We start from the raw sequence: 18761 nt of genomic DNA, 5'->3' as shown, positions 1-18761 counted from the left end.
ATGTGACCTTTGACTCCTTCCTACTTCACTTGGTGTCGGCGCATCATTCAACATGTGACCGCGAGGGACTGGTGCTAATGCCATTTGTTTACTAAGCTGGCAATCTAGCACTGCGCCTGCTCAGGGTCTAATTGCCTTAGTGACTTTACCTGTCCAATCTGCGAATGTCCCCAATCGCTATAAATGGGAATATTCTTTTATTATCTAAAACACGGCTTGCCATTCAGATGTAAATGTTGAAACGCTGAAAGCGTAGCAGATTCATTAGAGGAAGAGCGTTTGATGACGGATGTGGGAAGATGTTGGCGGACTATGTGCGAAACACAGGAGGATGGGCAGACGGATGTGGTGGGCAACGATAAGTGTGCAGAGAGGACAGCAAAGCATCATGGGACATAGGAAAACAGACAAAGAACAGCGTGAAGGCCTGCCTACAGCCAGGAAGTCTTACTGTGTCTGAGCAGCAAAACGGATCTAATAGTACGAACATATTGATTTTTGTTATTTTATTTAGGATATATTTGTTTGGACTTTTTTTTTTGTCTACCATCGGATAACCCCTTTAAACAAAAGGGAGAGAAGACTCTTAAAATGGCCATACCGGACTGATCTGAAGGCTCAGAAGCTGCTGTTGCCATGAAAGAATAGTCTCGAGGCGAGAAATCCAGATGTTGATATTGCCTATCAATACGAATCTGCCAACTTCTCTGAGCAAGATACACAGGGTGGAGCTCAGGTCATTGAGAAGGTCTCGAATTAATTGTGGATTGTATTGATCTTCAAGAACTGAAAAGAGAACAAGTATTATTAGAAATCCTGCTTACCTCAATTACAAACCGCAATCCTGCGCCAATCATGCATGTACTGCTGAATCAGCGGTCCCTGACAGATCATGTGATAGCAAATCATTCTCACAGCCAGAATGGGACTTTTAAAAGGACATACTTGTATGTCAGACACTTGGATTGTTGTTTTTATAAGGAGACATTTTGCCATACGCAGAAATAAATGGTCAATTTATATGAACTTTAATTATGGAGGGGGGGGGGGGGGGGTGCAGGAAAATTAAAAAGCATCACATAAACGCCACAGATATGGCATGCTGCAATTTTCAAAATTTTCAGCACACACAAAGTTTATTTTTTTACCTGAACGGTAAGGGTATGTTCACACGACAGCGCAAAATACGTTAGTTTTTTTGCAGGCGGAATTTCTGCCTCAAAATTCCGTTTGGAAGTCAATGGGAGGTCAGAAGCGTAAACGCCCGAAGATAGGGCATGTCCCTTCTTTCTCCCGCGAGGCAGTTTTACCGCTCGCGGGAGAAAACCACCCCCACCTCCCATTGAAATCAATGGGAGGCATTTTCGGGCCGTTTTTGACGAGTTTTGCGGCGCGGTTTCCGCGTCAAAAAAACTCAGTGTGCACATAGCCTTAATAGTGTTTTAACCCCTTCCGCCTGCATGTATTCTGGGCCCTAAAGACCAATTTTTTCGTTTTTCCATCGTCACATTCAAAGAGCTATAACTTTTTTATTTTCACATGGACATGGCTGTATGAGGATTTGTTTTTTGCGGAAGGAGTTGTATTTTTAAATGGCACAGTTTTGGGGCATGTAGAATTATTATTTTTGGGGGGGGGGGGGTATAAAAAAAAAAAACAGCAATTTAGCCATCGTTCTATCCATTTTACATTTACGCCGTTTACTGTGCGGCGTAAATAACATGCTAGCTTTTTTCTATGAGTCGGTACGATTACGACGATACCAAATATGTATCTTTTTTTTTTTTTTGTTTTACTACTTTTGCAGAATAAAAACACTTTTGAACTAAAATAATTTTATTTTGCATCGCCGCTTTCCAAGAGCCATAACTTAATTTTTCCGTCAATGTCTCCATATGAGGGCTTGTTTTTTGTGGGACTTCATTGCTACCATTTTGGGGTACATGGGACTTATTGATTAACCAATTTTTTTGGGGTGGAATGAGAAAAAAATAGCAATTGTTTTTTGCGGGTTTTTTTACGGCATTCACCTTGTGGTTTAAATAATACGCTAACTTTATTTTTTGGGTCATTATGATTGCGGCGATACCATATATGTGTGGTTTTTATTTTTACTAAATAAAACAATTTTTTTAGGGCAAATTTTTTTTAATGAATTTTTAAAAATTCACCAGATTATAAGTGCCCTGTCTCCTACATAATGTGATCGGCGCTGTAATGTAGATAATCGTGGTTTTTATTTAGAAAAACGACCATTTTGAGGCGGTTATGAACAATTTTAGATTTATGCTAATTAGTTTCTTAATAGACAACTGGGCGTGTTTTTACTTTTTACCAACTGAGCGTTGTACAAAGGAGTGTATGACACCGACCAATCAGCGACCAATCAGCGTCATACACTTCTCATTGTTCCAGCCCAGCTTCCTTCACTGCACAATCACACTAACAATGAGACGTGTATGACGCTGATTGGTCACTGATTGGTCAGCGTCATACACTCCTCTCTACAACGCCCAGTTGGAAAAGTAAAAACATGCCCAGTTGTCTATTTAGAAACGAATTAGCATAAATATAAAATTGCTCATAACTTCCTAAAAAATGATTGTTTTTCAAAATAAAAACCACTGTTATCTACATCACAGCGCCGATCACATTATGTAGGAGAGAGGGCACTTATAATCTGGTGACAGAGCCTCTTTAACTACAGAGCAAAAAAAATGGAAATAAATGGGAAAAAACCAACTGGTCTGTTCCAGTTTCCATAGACAGACTTCAGACGAGGGCAGCTTTATTATTTTCTGTCACATTGCAAAATAGAAACAAACTATTACCTTTTCTTACAATTATTTCCAGTATGTTAAAATAATTCTTCTGCGCTGCTCCACTCAGGGATGTGAGCTGAGATTTAGCAATTAGGTGAAGCAACTGCAATATAGAAACAGATTACAATTCTTATTTACATAGACAAACAAACATATCCTTCAGACCGCTATTCCTCCCATCTCTACCATCAATAGGTGAGCCTGCATGTTCATTTCAATGGGGAGCAGCGGATAAGCGCCTGCCGGACCCTTTAGAAAGCAGCCGATCTCCCGCAGGAACAAAAGGATCCCTCCTTCCCGAACATCTGCCATCAGGGAGGGGGATTGGACATCTCCACACACATTAGATACTCGGCCGGCCTTGCTGAATGTCATCTAATATGTATGGGCGCCTTTATCTTCTCCTACACTAAACATTCTACAGTTTAGTGCAATGATACAGTAAGCAGATCTATTAACCCATTAAGGATCGGCCTATTTTAGGCCTTAAAGGCAATATATACCTTTGGGAACCATTTTATTTTTTAATAAATGTACATATTTAGTAATAAACATATTTGTAATTGACCGTACTTTGTTTCTATTCAAGATGCAGCTTCTATGCATTCACGATATAACGAAGATGCATCTCTGTGCTAGCAGCCAAATCCGTCAGTACAGACGGCTGAGTTGTCGCGGTTACAGTGTCGTTCTGATGCCTTCTATAACTATTACCAATCATCTATTGATCAACTTAGATGCATTGTTGAGGGACAGTCGGGCCACCCCCTGCAGATTTGATTAACTGGTTGCCGACACAGGACGAGTATGCTCGTCCTGAGCGGCGAGCACTTCGCGCATTAGGACGAGCATACTCGTCCTGTGTGACAGCAGTCTCTGCCGTCTCTGTGTGTGCGATCGAGAGCGGGGCAACGGCTGCAATACACAGCCACGGCCCCGCTCTGACAGCGGAGAGGAGAGAAACATCTTCTCTCCGCTGTTAACCCTTTGAACGCCGCGATGACAGCTGATCGCGGCGTTCAAAGAGAGGGGACTGCACATTGATCGCGTCACAGAATATAACTGTGACGCGATCAAAGCCCACAACTCGTATGGCCAGACAGCCCAGGGTCCATTGAAGGACCCCAGGGCTGTCTGAACATATTTCCTGTTGTTAGGGCATACTGAGGTATGTCCTAACAACTGCCTGTGTACGATCAGTAACAGGCTAATGTACTGGCATATAGATCTATGCCAGTACATTGCAGTTACAAAATAAAAATCAAAATGATAAATCCCTTTATGGGATTAACAAAAAAAGTTAAATGAATGTAAAAAAAAAATAATGGTAAATAAATAAAGTAAAAAAAATACACAAATACACATTTTTTATAATAAATAAACTTTTTAAAATATAAGTCCCAAAACATGAAATAATATAGACATATTTGGTATCGCCACGACCGTAACAACCTGTACAACAAATGTATAACATTATTTATGATGATCGGTGTATGGTGTAAAAAAAAAAATATTAAAACTGCTGCGCAACTGCTTTTTTTCTGCATTTTAATCTAATTAAAAATGTATAGAAATTAAACGATAATGTATTTGTACCAAAAAATGGTACCTACATAAAGTACAACTCGTCCCGCAAAAAACAAAGTCTCATACAACTACGTCGTACAAAAAATAAAAGCGTTATGAGCGTCGGGATGCAAAGAGGGAAATGTAAAAAAAATTGCTCTGTCCTCAAGGCTAAAATTGGCCGTGTCCTTAAGGGGTTAATGTTGGCTTATCCGGACGATAATGTAATGTGTATGGCAAGCTTTTGACGATTTCGGAGAAGGGTCTGAATGTGAACAGGCAACTCCGCTGTCTGCATGGAGAGGAGGCGGTTAAAAAATGTATTCCAGTATCTCCGAACTCCAAGTATGTAATAAACATATTATTTTCCTGCATTCTTATTAAGACCTCATGCACATGGCTAGATTACAGATCGCTATGGTATAGATGCATCATATGGCACCCATAGATTTCTAGGAGCCTATATTGTACCTCCAATTTTACAAGGGGAGAGTGACAGACGTTTTTCTCCCATAACCGAAGCCAAAAACGGCATCAAAACCGTAAGTGAGCATGTGACCACGGCCTAAAACTGCAATAAGGAGGAATGAATGTCTCCAATAACTTACTTTGGCAACATAATTGAATCTTCGGATGTCCTGAATGGCACTTGAAAAATCTAAACGATTAAAAGCTTCCCCCAAAGTGCAATACCCATGTCTCTGTAATAAAACAAGAAACGTTACACCATTCACTGTACAGTATCGAGTAAAAACATCTGACCCAAAGAGAGGGAAGAGGCCATAAAACAGAATTATCAATGATCAGAAAAATGTCCCATTATGGATCCATTACAGGAATGTGCTATACAGGAAACAGATACTATGGTATAATATGAAAGATTTTCCTATGATCGTATAGTATGCGCTAAGACAAAACATTTGTGTATAGAGGGGGTTGTCAGGGCTGAAATAAAAGGGTTAACTCACTCAGAACCACTTTTTATAAAGTATAGCAGATAGTCGTATCCCGAACTGGGCACCTTGAATACTACAATACTTGTATGGTGACCACACGAGGGGCTGCACGATCAGGGGGGGGGGGGGGGGGGGTCGCCTAGTTAGGACGACCTCTTAGAGTCAATCTCTGTCAATAGGTTACCAGATGAATTGATACTTCATGAATAAGTGGGGGGGGGGTAGTATCTCTGAGGCTACTTCTGTCTGGGGTAACGCATACTTACTTCTCTTGTACTTTCTTTGTGCACGTAAATCCATTTCTCTTGGTAAAAGTCTATAGGGGGTGGGGGCAAAAAAAAAAAAAAAAAAATTTATAATACATTTAGCATTAACCCCTTCCCGCTCCTTGACGTACTATTACGTCATGGCAGCTGTATCGTTCGCGCTCCATGCCGTAATAGTACGTCTCGGGAGTAACGGCCGTTTCGGCCGTCCTCCCGACACATACAGGAGCTGTGACACTGCTGTCTTGTTCAGCAGCTGTCACAGCTCCTACAGCGGGGACCGATCGCTGTGTCCCCGCTGATTAACCCCTTAAAAGCCGCGTTCTATAGAGATCGCGGCTTTTTAGGGGTTAAGCTGCCATCGCCGGCCTGCTACGCGATAGCGGCCGGCGATGGTGACTATGGCAACCGGACACCAAACAATGGCGTCCGGCTATGCCATAGACGGAAGCCTAGTGGGTCCTGACAACGTCAGGACCCACTATGCTTGCTGTCAGTGAGTAGCTGACAGTTCTAATACACTGCACTACGCATGTAGTGCAGTGTATTAGAATAGCGATCAGGGCCTCCTGCCCTCATGTCCCCTAGTGCGACAAAGTAATAAAGTAAAAAAAAAGTTAAAAAAAGATGTGTAAAAATAAGAAAATAAAAGTTTTAAAAGTAATAAAAGTAAAAGTCCCACTTTTTCCCTTATCAGTCCTTTATTATTAATAAAAATATATAAACAAACAAATAAACTATACATAATTGGTATCGCCGCGTCCGTAACGGCCTGAGCTACAAAATTATTTTGTTATTTATCCCGCACGGTGAACGCCGTAAAAAAAAATATTAATAAACCGTACCACAATCACAATTGTTTGGTCACTTCACCTCCCAAAAAATGGAATAAAAAGAGATCAAAAAGTCGCATGTACCTAAAAATGGTACTGATGGAAAATACAGTTCGTTACGCAAAAAATAAGTCCTCGCACGGCTTTATTGATTGAAAAATAAAAACGTTATGGCTCTTAGAATAAGGCAACACAAAAAGTGAATGATTGTTTACAAAACGTATTTTATTGTGCAAACGCCATAAGACATAAAAAAAAACTATAAACATCTGGTATCGCCGTGATCGTATCGCCCCGCAGAATAAAGTGAATATGTCATTTATAGCGCACGGTGAACGCTGTAAAAAAAAAAGTATACAAAAACAATAGTAGAATTGCTGTTTATTAGTCACCACGCCACCTAAAAATGGAATAAAAACTAATCAAAAAGCCGCATGCACCCCAAGAAAACTACAATGGATTCCTCAAGGGGTCTAGTTTCCAAATTGGGGTCACTTTTGGGGGGTTTCCAATGTTTTGGCACCACAAGACCTCTTCAAACCGGACATGGTGCCTAATAAAAAGGAGGGCTCAAAATCCGCTAGGTGCTCCTTTGCTTCGGAGGCCGGTGCTTCAGTCCATTACCGCCCGAGAGCCACATGGGGGATATTTCTCTAAACTGCAGAATCTGGGCAATAAGTATTGAGTTGCGTTTCTCTGATAAATCCTTTTGTGTTATAAAAAAAATGGTATAAAAAGAGTAAATTTCACCTCTACTTTGCTCTAAATTTCTGTGAAACACCTAAAGGGTTCATAAACTTTCTAAATGCTGTTGTGAATACTTTGAGGGGTCTAGTTTCTAAAATGGGGTGTTTGATAGGGGTTTCTAATATATGGGCCCCTCAAAGCAACTTCAGAAATGAACTGGAACCTAAAAAAATAAATAAATGAGGCAATACTTCGCTTCTTACATTATACTGATAATGAGCCGTGCCCACTCCGAGATGACCCCAGTTTTGACCGTTTGTATAAACGGAGACCCCTATTAGACCGTTCCAGTGCCCGGTTTTCCCAAGCATACACCCCCGAGAAGTGTTTTTCTATTGATGAGTCCCTGGTACATTTTAAAGGGAGGGTTCAATTCCGCCAGTACCTGCCGGGTAAGAGGGCAAGGTATGGCGTGAAGATGTATAAGCTGTGAGAGTGCATCAGGGTATACCTACAGGTTTAGGATATATGAAGGAAAGGCCACCCCCAAACCAGACTGCATCCTGGACTACAATAGGTACATGGGAGGGATGGACTTGTCAAATCAAGTCCTGAAGCCCTACAGCGCCATGCGGTGTGGTATAAGAAGCTGGCCGGGCACATCATACAGATGGCTTTGTACAATGCGTATGTGCTACGTCGATGTGCAGGCCAGAGGGGAACTTTCCTGGAATTTCAAGATCTAATCTTTAGGGACCAGGAAGGGGGGGCGCATCGTACCAGGGCAACACTTTCCAGGAGAAGGTCCCCAAACCGGTGGAAAGGGAAAGAGTCAAAAGAGGTGCAGAGTCTGCTATAAGAGGGGGATAAGGAAGAACACAATATACCAATGTGACACGTGTCCCGAAAAACCAGGGCTCTGTATAAAAGATTGTTTTAAAATGTATCATACATCCCTTGATTTTTAATTTACCCTGATGCACTCCGCACAGCTTACCCCCCTCATCTTTCCCTTCTGAGCCCTGCCGTATGCCCAGGCAGCTGATAACAGCCACATGTAGGGTATTGTCGTACCCAGGAGAACCCACATTACAATTTAAGGGGTGTATATCTCCGGTGGCGCATGCTGGGCACACTATATTGGACACTGAAATGGCATATACATATATAAAATTGCAAATCTCACACTGCACCATCTGCTGCGCATTATCTTTTACACAGTACCTGTGGGGTCAAAATGCTCACTACACCTCTAGATGAATGTCTTAAGGGGTGTAGTTTTTAAAATGGGGTCACTTCTCGGGGGTTTCAACTGTACTGGTACCTCAGGGGCTTCTGCATACATGACTTAGCACCAGAAAAGCTCCAGTAGGCCAAATGGTGGTCCTTTCCTTCTGAGCCCTCCCATGGGCCCAAAGGGCAGTTTATCACCACAAATGGGGTATTGCCGCACTAAGGACAAATTGGGCAACAAAATGGGGTATGTTGTTCCCTGTGAAAATAAGAAATTTTGATCAAAAATGACATCTTATTGGAAAAAAAATAATTTTTTTCATTTCACAGCCCAATTCAAATAGGTGCTGTGAAAAACCTGTGCGGTCAAAATGATAACAAAAACCATAAATGAATTCCTTGAGGGGTGTAGTTTCCAAAATGGGGTCACTTCGGGTGGGTTTCCATTGCTTTGATACCTCTGGGGCTCTGCAAATGCGACATGGCACCCGAAAACCAATCCAGCAAAATCTGGACTCCAACAAACACATAGCGCTCCTTTCCTTCTGAGCCCTCCCATGGGCCCAAACGGCAGTTTATCACCACAAATGGGGTATTGCCGCACTAAGGACAAATTGGGCAACAAAATGGGGTATGTTGTTCCTTGTGAAAATAAGAAAATTTGATCAAAAATGACATTTTATTGGAAAAAATATCATTTTTTTCATTTCACAGCCCAATTCAAATAGGTGCTGTGAAAAAACTGTGCGGTCAAAATGATAACAAAAACCATAAATGAATTCCTTGAGGGGTGTAATTTCCAAAATGGGGTCACTTCTGGTGGGTTTCCATTGTTTTGATACCTCAACGCCTCTTCAAACCTGGCATGCTGCCTAAAATATATTCTAATAAAAAAGAGGCGTCAAAATGCACTAGGTGCTTCTTTGCTTCTAGGGCTTGTGTTTTAGTCCACGAGCGCAGTAGGGCCACATGTGGGACATTTCTAAAAACTGCAGAATCTGGACAATACATATTTAGTAGTGTTTCTCTGGTAAAACCTTCTCTGTTACTAAAAAAAAATTGAATAAAATTGAAATTCAGCAGAAAAAATGAAATTTGCAAATTTCATTTCCACTTTGCTTTAATTCCTGTGAAATGCCTGAAGGGTTAAAAAACTTTCTATATGCTGTTTTGAATACTTTGAGGGGTCTAGTTTTTAAAATGGGGTGTTTTATGGGGGTTTCTAATACATAGGCCCCTCAAATCCACTTCAGAACTGAACTGGTACCTTCAAAAAAAGGCTTTTGAAATTTTCTTAAGAATATGAGAAATTGCTGTTTATGTTCTAAACCTTGTAACGTCCAAGAAAAATAAAATAATGTTCAAAAAACGATGCCAATCTAAAGTAGACATATGGGAAATGTGAACTAGTAACTATTTTGGGTGGTATAACCGTCTGTTTTTCAAGCAGATGCATTTAAATTCTAAAAAATGCTATTTTTTGTAAATTTTCTCTAAATATTGCAATTTTTCACAAATAAAGACTGAATATATCGACCAAATTTTACCACGAACATGAAGCCCAAAGTGTCACGAGAAAACAATCTCAGAATCGCTTGGATAGGTTTAAGCATTCCGACGTTATTACCACATAAAGTGTAATATGTCAGATTTGAAAAATGGGCTCTGAGCCTTAAAGAGGCTCTGTCACCAGATTGTGCAACCCCTATCTGCTATTGCAGCAGATAGGCGCTGCAATGTAGATTACAGTAACGTTTTTATTTTTAAAAAACGAGCATTTTTGGCCAAGTTATGACCATTTTCGTATTTATGCAAATGAGGCTTGCAAAAGTACAACTGGGCGTGTTGAAAAGTAAAAGTACAACTGGGCGTGTATTATGTGCGTACATCGGGGCGTGTTTACTACTTTTACTAGCTGGGCGTTGTGTATAGAAGTGTCATCCACTTCTCTTCACAACGCCCAGCTTCTGGCAGTGCAGCACTGTGACGTCACTCACAGGTCCTGCATCGTGTCGGCACCAGAGGCTACAGATGATTCTGCAGCAGCATCGGCGTTTGCAGGTAAGTCGATGTAGCTACTTACCTGCAAACGCTGATGCTGCTGCAGAATCAACTGTAGCCTCTGGTGCCGACACGATGCAGGACCTGTGAGTGACGTCACAGTGCTGCACTGCCAGAAGCTGGGCGTTCTGAAGAGAAGTGGATGATACTTCTCATCAGAACGCCCAGCTAGTAATAGTAGTAAACACGCCCCGATGTACGCACATAATACACGCCCAGTTGTACTTTTACTTTTCAACACGCCCAGTTGTACTTTTGCAAGCCTCATTTGCATAAATACGAAAATGGTCATAACTTGGCCAAAAATGCTCGTTTTTTAAAAATAAAAACGTTACTGTAATCTACATTGCAGCGCCTATCTGCTGCAATAGCAGATAGGGGTTGCACAATGTGGTGACAGAGCCTCTTTAAGGCCCAAACTAGGCTGCGTCCTTAAGGGGTTAATAGCTTTACTAAGATATTCGCAATTTACACCCCCTCAGTCAGCACTGCAGAACCTCTAAGTTGCTACGTGTTTAGTTAGAGATTCATTTGGAGCTGAACTTTTCACCAGAGGATAGGGATTACTTTTACAGCATTTCTATAATGGCCTTTCATTAGCGGTAATGCGGGCTGCCTCGTACATCAGCCTGGAGATAGATAATAGGCCACTGGAGATCTGTTCTTTCTAAACTGGAGAGGAGTAGATTAAGCTATTGCTATATAAGCAAATTCCCATAAATACTAGTGCAGGGCACAAGTCCCAGACCAGCTGGTGACTAGGACATTCTGCAAGCAGAAGAGGCACGTGAACTGCAAAGGATGCCGACATCTGCAGTCAGGAGGCGCGAACGGACTGTCGTTTTATTATTGCCCCCATTAAATTTAATGGGAGCTGTAGAACTATGCAAGCACTGAGCTCCCCCTAGTGGTAGTTGTTCTAGAAGGACAAATAGTGTCCATATGCCCTATTAGGGCAAATGGATATTATAGAAGGGGGTCTAGAGGGGGGCTTTAAGACCTCCCCTCTATTAGTCACGGCGGAAAGCTCCTGAAAAAAGAGCGGCTCCCACTCTGGTGGACCCAGAATGACCATTACAGCTTCCCCCAGGAAGAACAGTGTTTCCGTTGCAATCAGTTGATCACCAGTGGGTCCTCGTTTAACCTGTTAGTGACCACCCCACAGTGGTTTAACGGCAGCCACTAAGGGGCTTTATTCTGATGCAGTAGCCTTTTTACGGAGCTGCATCGGAATAAATAGAGCAGGGAGCCATTAAACCTCCCTGCTCTCAACTACCAGAGGTAGTTGGGGGCTGGGAGCATCCCTACTAAACGGGCGAGATCGATATCCGTATCCATCTCGCTCGTTTAACCCTTCAGATGCGGCGCTCAATAGCGAGCGCTGCATCTGAGTGGTTTTGGAGAGAGGGAGGGAGCTCCCTCTCTCACCCCACCGGCACCCTGCGTGTGATCGCAGGGTATCGGTGTCTTCTATGGCAGCCGGGGGGCCTAACAAAGGCCCCCAGGTCTGCCCCAGTTAATGCCTGCTAGGCCCAGAAAAAAAAAAGTTTAATAAAGTTAATAAAAAAGTGCAAAAAAAAAATTGCTTTACTATAAAAAAAAAAAAAAACATGCGAAAATTGCTGTTTTCTGTGAATCCCGACTTAAAAATAAAAATATGGAACAAGTGATCAAAAAGTCCCATGTACTCCAAAATAGTACTAATAAAAACTACAAGTCGTCTCGCAAAAAAAAAATTTAAAAAAATTATGGCTCTTCAAATATGGAGACCCAAAAACAAATAATTTCGAAAAAGACAGTTTTTACGGTGTACAAGCAGTAAAACATAGAAAGTCTATATACATTTGGTATCGTTGCAATCGTAACAACCCACTGAATAAAGTTATTGTGTTATTTATACCACACGGTAAATGGCGTAAATTTAGGATGCAAAAAAGTGTGGCGAAATTGGTGGGTTTTTTCTATTACCCCCCCAAAAAGAAGTTAATAAAAGTTACCGTATTTTTCGGACTATAAGGCCTTGTTTACACGAGCGTGTGCGTTTTGCGCACGCAAAAAACGCAGCGTTTTGCGTGCGCAAAAGGCACTTAACAGCTCCGTGTGTCATCAGCGTATGATGCGCGGCAGCGAGATTTTAGCGCAGGCGCCATCATTATGATACTCTGTTAGAATGTTTGTAAACAGAAAAGCACGTGGTGCTTTTCTGTTTACATTCAGAGTTTGACAGCTGTTGCGCCAATCACGCTATTCGCACGGAAGTGGTTCCGTGTGACCTGCGTGATTTTCACGCACCCATTGACTTCAATGGGTGCGTGATGCACGAACAGCGCACAAATATAGGACATGTCGCGAGTTTTTTTCAGCGTACTCACGCTGAGCAAAACTCACGGACTGTCTGCACGGCCCCATAGACTTACATAGGTCCGTATGACACGCGTGAAAAGCACGAGCGTCGCACGGACGTATATCACGCTCGTGTAAACGAGGCCTAAGACGCAGTTTTTAGCAAAAATAAATCTGGCTAAAAGGTCCCTGCGTCTTATAGTCAGCAGTCAAGGGACCCGGCAGTGCCGGGCCCCCTGACCGCTTCTTACTTAACCCCTTCCCGACCCTAGCACATCATGGAGCGGGGGAGGGGATGATGTTTGGAGCGGGATCACGCATACATACACTGCAGGTGTCAGCCGCTGACACGCTGCTCTGATGGCGAAGGCGCTGTTCCTGGCCGTTTAACTAGTTAAATGTCGCGGTCAATAGCGACCGCGGTATTTATAGGGCTTTCCCATGAAGGACATTTATTACATATCCACAGGATATGTCAAATGTCAGATAGATGTGGGTCCGTCCTCTGGGAACCGCACATATCTCTAGAACGGGGACCCCTAAGCCCCGTTCTCTCTTAGGGTATGTTCACACAGCCTATTTTCGGGCCGTAAATTGCCGAAAAATCGGAGGCAGAACCCCTCCAAACATCTGCTTATTGATTTTAATGGGAAAATGGTGTTCCGTGCCGACGGAGCGTTATTCACGGCTTTTTTTACACGTAAAAAAACAGCCGCAATAAAGTGCAGGAGGTTTTTGGAGCCGTTTTCCATAGACTATTGAAAAAAGCTCCAAAAACGGCTGTGAAAATCGCGAGTGGCACAAAAAACGTCTGAAAATCAGGAGCCGGTTTCTCTTGAAAACAGCTCCGTATTTTGAGACGCTTTTGACTGTACGTGTTAACATACCCTTACTCGCACCGCTGTCTCCCAGCCACTTCCTGGTTAGGTGGTCGGGAGTTACGGAAACAGGCGAGTGCTCGCTGAACTACGCGGTTTCCATAACTCCCATAGAAGTCAATGGGAGTTACGGAAACAGAGTAGCACCACAAGCTACGCGGTTTCCAGAACTCTGTAGACCTGAAGAGTACATGTTAGAGTTACGGAAACAGCGTAACTCCCTGAGCTACACAATTTCCGTAACTCCCATAGAACTGAATAGTAGTTATGGAAACAGTGTATCTCGCATGCTACGTTTCTTCTGTAACTGCCATTCACTACTATGGGTGTTCCGGAAACAGCGTAGCTCAGCGAGTTACGCTGTTTCTGTAACTCATCCATGTATTGCAGTGTATTGTACCAGCGACAAGTTCTCTAGGGGAACTAATAAAATGTGTAAAAAAAACAAAACAAAAAAACACTTTTTCCCATTTTTTCCCCCAAGCACAATGTAAAAAAAGAAAAAGTAAAAATCGTATGTACCAAAAAATGGCTCTCAGAATGTGGTGAAACAGAACAAATTTTTTTTTAACAAATAGTTTTTGCTTTGTAAAAGTAGTAAAAAAAAAAAGTTGTCTAAAACCTGGGTGCGTTCTATAGTCAGGTGCGTCTTATAGTGCGAAAAATACAGTAATCAATGCAAAAATAAAAAATGTATAGCTCTTTGAATGTGACGATGGAAAAATTTAAAAAATTGCTTGGTCATTAAGGTTTAAAATAGGCTGGTCATTAAAGGGTTAAGTACAGATGGGACAACCTATATGGCAGGGTGAAGCTTAGCTGTAGATTTGTCGGTTATTGGAGTGTCTTATTTGTGGACGGGGTCCTAACTTTTTACAGATGTCTTGAAAATGTGGATGAGATTTGTAAAGGCCTGCACTAGTGAAAGCTCCAACACAGAGGAGAATGTGAAGTTCAAAGTTTACTGATAAGATTAGATTACTACACGGCAAATCCATGTATACCGTCCTTACACTGGCACTTTGTAGTGTTGTTGAATTGTTCCTTTTCACTTTTCGAGGACACCAGAGTGTCGCTTTCAGACTCAAAGGTTTCTCCATCATCAAGACTTAATCTAGGATAATAAAAAAAAAATACGTCAATGTCAAAATGTGAGAAAATCCATGGAACCCCCCCACCCCACAATTTTTAAATAAAACCACCACCAAAAAAAACCCCCAAACTGTACACATTGTCTGATATTAAATCATTTGACAATTACGTGCGTGCTTATTGCAAAGGGGGGGGGAGGGAAATAACCAGCTGCCAAATATCTCTGGCAGCTGCTTATCTCCATTGGGGGCGAAGGATCTGACATGTTGAAAACCAACACAACTGATCCTTTCCCATCCTGCCCCCTCTGAAGTTTGCCATCAGGAAAGAGATTTGGGAGACCCCAATACAAACAGAAAAATAAAAGATACCAACCGATCCCACGAAAGCGACAAGTTCCGCCCACCTTTAAACTTATGCGTATTGCCCACTTAAAGAGACTGTCACCACATAAGTGCCCTATCTCCTACATAAGGAGATCGGCGCTGTAATGTAGGTGACACTAATGCTTTTTATGTAGAAAAACGATTTTTACCACTTTATGAGAGATTTTAAGCTTTATGCTAATTAGTTTCTTAATGCCCAAGTGGGCGTGTTTTTACTTTAGACCAAGTGGACGTTGTACAGGGGAGTGTATGACGCTGACCAATCAGTGACCAATCAGCGTCATACACTTCTCTCCATTCATTTACACAGCACTAGCGATATAGCTATATCGCTATGTGCTGCCACATACACAAACACTAACGTTACTGCAGTGTCCTGACAGTGAATATACATTACCTCCAGCCAGGACGTGATGTGTATTCAGAATCCTGACACTTCTGAATCTTTTCTGTGAGATTTCCAGCAAGGCAAACGTAATCTCGTTTTAAATGAGTTTACAGCGTAATCTCGCAAGATGGTTTGCCTTGCTGGAAATCTCACAGAGATGCTACAGAAGTGTCAGGATTCTGAATACGCATCACGTCCTGGCTGGAAGTAATGTATATTCACGGTCAGGACACTGCAGTAACAGTAACGTTAGTGTTTGTGTATGTGGCAGCACATAGCGATATAGCTATATCGCTAGTGCTGTGTAAATGAATGGAGAGAAGTGTATGACGCTGATTGGTCAGCGTCATACACGCCTCTGTATAACGCCCATTTGGTCTAAAGTAAAAACACGCCCACTTGGGCATTAAGAACGTCATTAGCATAAAGCTAAAGCATAAAGTGGTAAAAATAGATCGTTTTTCTAAATAAAAAGCATTACTGTCACCTACATTATAGCGCCCATCTGCTTATGTAGGAGACAGGGCACTTATAATGTGGTGACAGATTCTCTTTAAGCCCCACTGATTTCCCCGAAAACTTTTTTGACGCCCTGCAGAACTGAAGGAGGTAGAATAAGGGCGAGTTCACACAGTTTGACGCGGAAACCGCGACCGCAAAATGCACCAAAAAACAGGCAAAAGCGTATTTCACTGCGTTTTATGCCCGCGGTGCTCAATGGCCGCCCTGGCGAAAAACGCCACGAAAATCAGCGTGCAGGCAGAGGAAAATCGACCTCAAAATTCCAAACTGAATTTTGAGGCAGATTTTCCTCTTGCAAAAAGCTGTGTGAACTCACCCTAAAATACAATGAATGTCTCCAAATTATATAGTAGACGTTTACCCTTTAACCTTATGACAGAACAGGATCGAAGAAGATAATACAAGAAGTGTTATTTTATTTTAATAATTTGCAATAAGATAAGGGTAGAAGTAATACAGACATGCCTACGAATTAGTCTACATGTACGCCAGGCCCTATACAGTAATCTGATGTACTAAACACTGACTGCCTTACTACACTAACTCAGCCAGGCTGATAGTCTGTCCACAAGCTTGCTGACTGTTTCCAATAGTAGACTTGTGAATGAAGCGAAGCTCACAGAGAACCTCTTGAGAAAGCGGAATACACAGTTTCTAGTAAGCACTTGTTGCCACGGGGTATAATAAAATATAAATATATATTTTTTTTTTCTTGCCTTGTCTGGGGGATGACTTTCAACGTATATACTATCCCATTTGGGAGTATTGGCACTTTACCATCGATCTTCTTAAAGAGGCTCTGTTACCACATTATAAGTGGCCTATATTGTACATTATGTGATCGGCGCTGTAATGTAGATAACAGCAGTGTTTTTTTATTTAGAAAAACGATCATTTTTGACGGAGTTATGACCTATATTAGCTTTATGCTAATGACTTTCTTAATGGCCAACTGGGCGTGTTTTACTTTTTGACCAAGTGGGCGTTGTGGAGAGAAGTGTATGACGCTGACCAATCAGTGACCAATCAGCGTCATACACTTCTCTCCATTCATTTACACAGCACATAGTGATCTAGCTAGATCATGATGTGCTGTCCCTTACTCACATATTAACGTTACTGAAGTGTCCTGACAGTGACTAGACATCACTACCAGCCAGGACGTGATGTCTATTCAGAATCCTGACACTTCGGGAACATTTGTGTGAGATTTACAGCACAGCAAGCGTAATCTCGTGAGATTACGCTGTAAACTGTCATTTAAACCGAGATTACGCTTGATGTGCTGTAAATCTCACACAAATGTTCCCGAAGTGTCAAGATTCTGAATAGACATCGCGTCCTGGCTGGTAGTGATGTCTATTCGCTGTCAGGACACTTTAGTAACGTTAATATGTGAGTAAGGGACAGCACATCATGATGTAGCTAGATCACTATGTGCTGTGTAAATGAATGGAGAGAAGTGTATGACGCTGATTGGTCACTGATTGGTCAGCGTCATACACTTCTCTCCACAACGCCCACTTGGTCAAAAAGTGAAACACGCCCAGTTGGCCATTGAGAAAGTCATTAGCATAAAGCTAATATAGGTCATAACTCCGTCAAAAATGATCGTTTTTCTAAATAAAAAACCACTGCTGTTATCTACATTACAGCGCCGATCACATTATGTACAATATAGGCCACTTATAATGTGGTGACAGAGCCTCTTTAAATAGATTATATATATATACCTATCTATCTCTCGTGATGTATTGATTGCACATTATAACTATATATGGGATATTGTATGTCTGGCCACCACCTCAGTTTGCTTTTTATGCAATTTTAATTGGTTTTATAAGACAGTCTTTGTTATTTACTTTTTGTGATACATGTATATAAAGATATATTGTACTAATTATGTGTTGTTTAAGACATAGCCTTGTGGTATACATTTATAGGTGTTATTTCTAGATGGTTTACCATGTTACCTACTAAGATACAGGCTATAAAGCAGAATCCATACAAGAGAAGTGACACAACGTATTTACAATATTGATTAACCCGCTATGTAGATCATTTTATATAAAACGGCGATTGTTTTTCAAAATATCAAAAAGTGTATAAAACCCCTTAAAAAGTGTAGGACAACCTCTGTCCATATGGATTATATAGGGGGAGCGGCTTTGGCCCCCCCCTCTATGAGCCAAAGTCAAGCTCTGGCGGACTTGAGCGGTCTATGTATTACATGGTTGGTTATATGTAAGACTACATTTCCCCTACAGTGGCCAACAGCATGAAAAACTGACAGCGGGGGTGTGAGAAGCCGGACCCCGGTATTTAGCAGTCTACATGCATATATTGACTCAATATGTGGACGGTCCAGGGATTCAGTGCGATTACTGTACTCACAGCTGGAGATTAATGTTGTTGTTCCTTTCAATCCCATCACAGGAAAACTCGCATCTTTTCCATCCATCCTCCGTCTTCATCCAGCTCCACCCTGGAGAACGCCAATCTTGTCCCAGAAAAGGCATGACTTCCCTGCTGGTAATTGTATTCCTGTTATTTTACAATATTGAATGTACAGTCTTGGGAAAAAGAAAGTACACCCTAGTCTATGTTTTTATGTATCAGGGGGTAAATAACAATGGTGTGGTACTCACCTTCGATTAACAAATTACCTCTGGTGGCAACAAAAAAAACAACAATTCAACATGGAGGTATTTTTTTTTACAAAAAGTAA

The 18761-nt window shown here is 41.7% G+C and overlaps 1 protein-coding gene across 4 annotated transcripts in view; it reads right to left on the bottom strand.

Annotated features, from left to right (window-relative positions):
- The window catches only part of FBXO25 (F-box protein 25), a 37367-nt gene that overhangs the window by 9749 nt on the left and 8857 nt on the right, over positions 1–18761 (bottom strand). Inside the window, exons 2-8 of one of the 4 annotated variants that reach the window (XM_075861159.1) lie at positions 18682–18701; positions 18428–18562; positions 14659–14759; positions 5611–5660; positions 4997–5089; positions 2832–2925; positions 602–786 (exon numbers count right to left, since the gene is read on the bottom strand). In XM_075861159.1, coding sequence (XP_075717274.1) covers positions 602–786; positions 2832–2925; positions 4997–5089; positions 5611–5660; positions 14659–14759; positions 18428–18552 — 648 coding nt within the window. In that variant the 5' untranslated portion in view covers positions 18553–18562; positions 18682–18701. The remainder of the gene's footprint in view (positions 1–601; positions 787–2831; positions 2926–4996; positions 5090–5610; positions 5661–14658; positions 14760–18427; positions 18563–18681; positions 18702–18761) is intronic. The other 3 variants (XM_075861161.1, XM_075861158.1, XM_075861160.1) reach the window with 3 other exon arrangements.

This window comes from Rhinoderma darwinii, chromosome 4 (assembly GCF_050947455.1).
Source record: "Rhinoderma darwinii isolate aRhiDar2 chromosome 4, aRhiDar2.hap1, whole genome shotgun sequence".
Taxonomy (NCBI): Eukaryota; Metazoa; Chordata; class Amphibia; order Anura; family Rhinodermatidae; genus Rhinoderma; species Rhinoderma darwinii.
The sequence above is the reverse complement of the archived record's forward strand: the minus strand, read 5'-3'. Positions and strand labels throughout refer to the sequence as shown.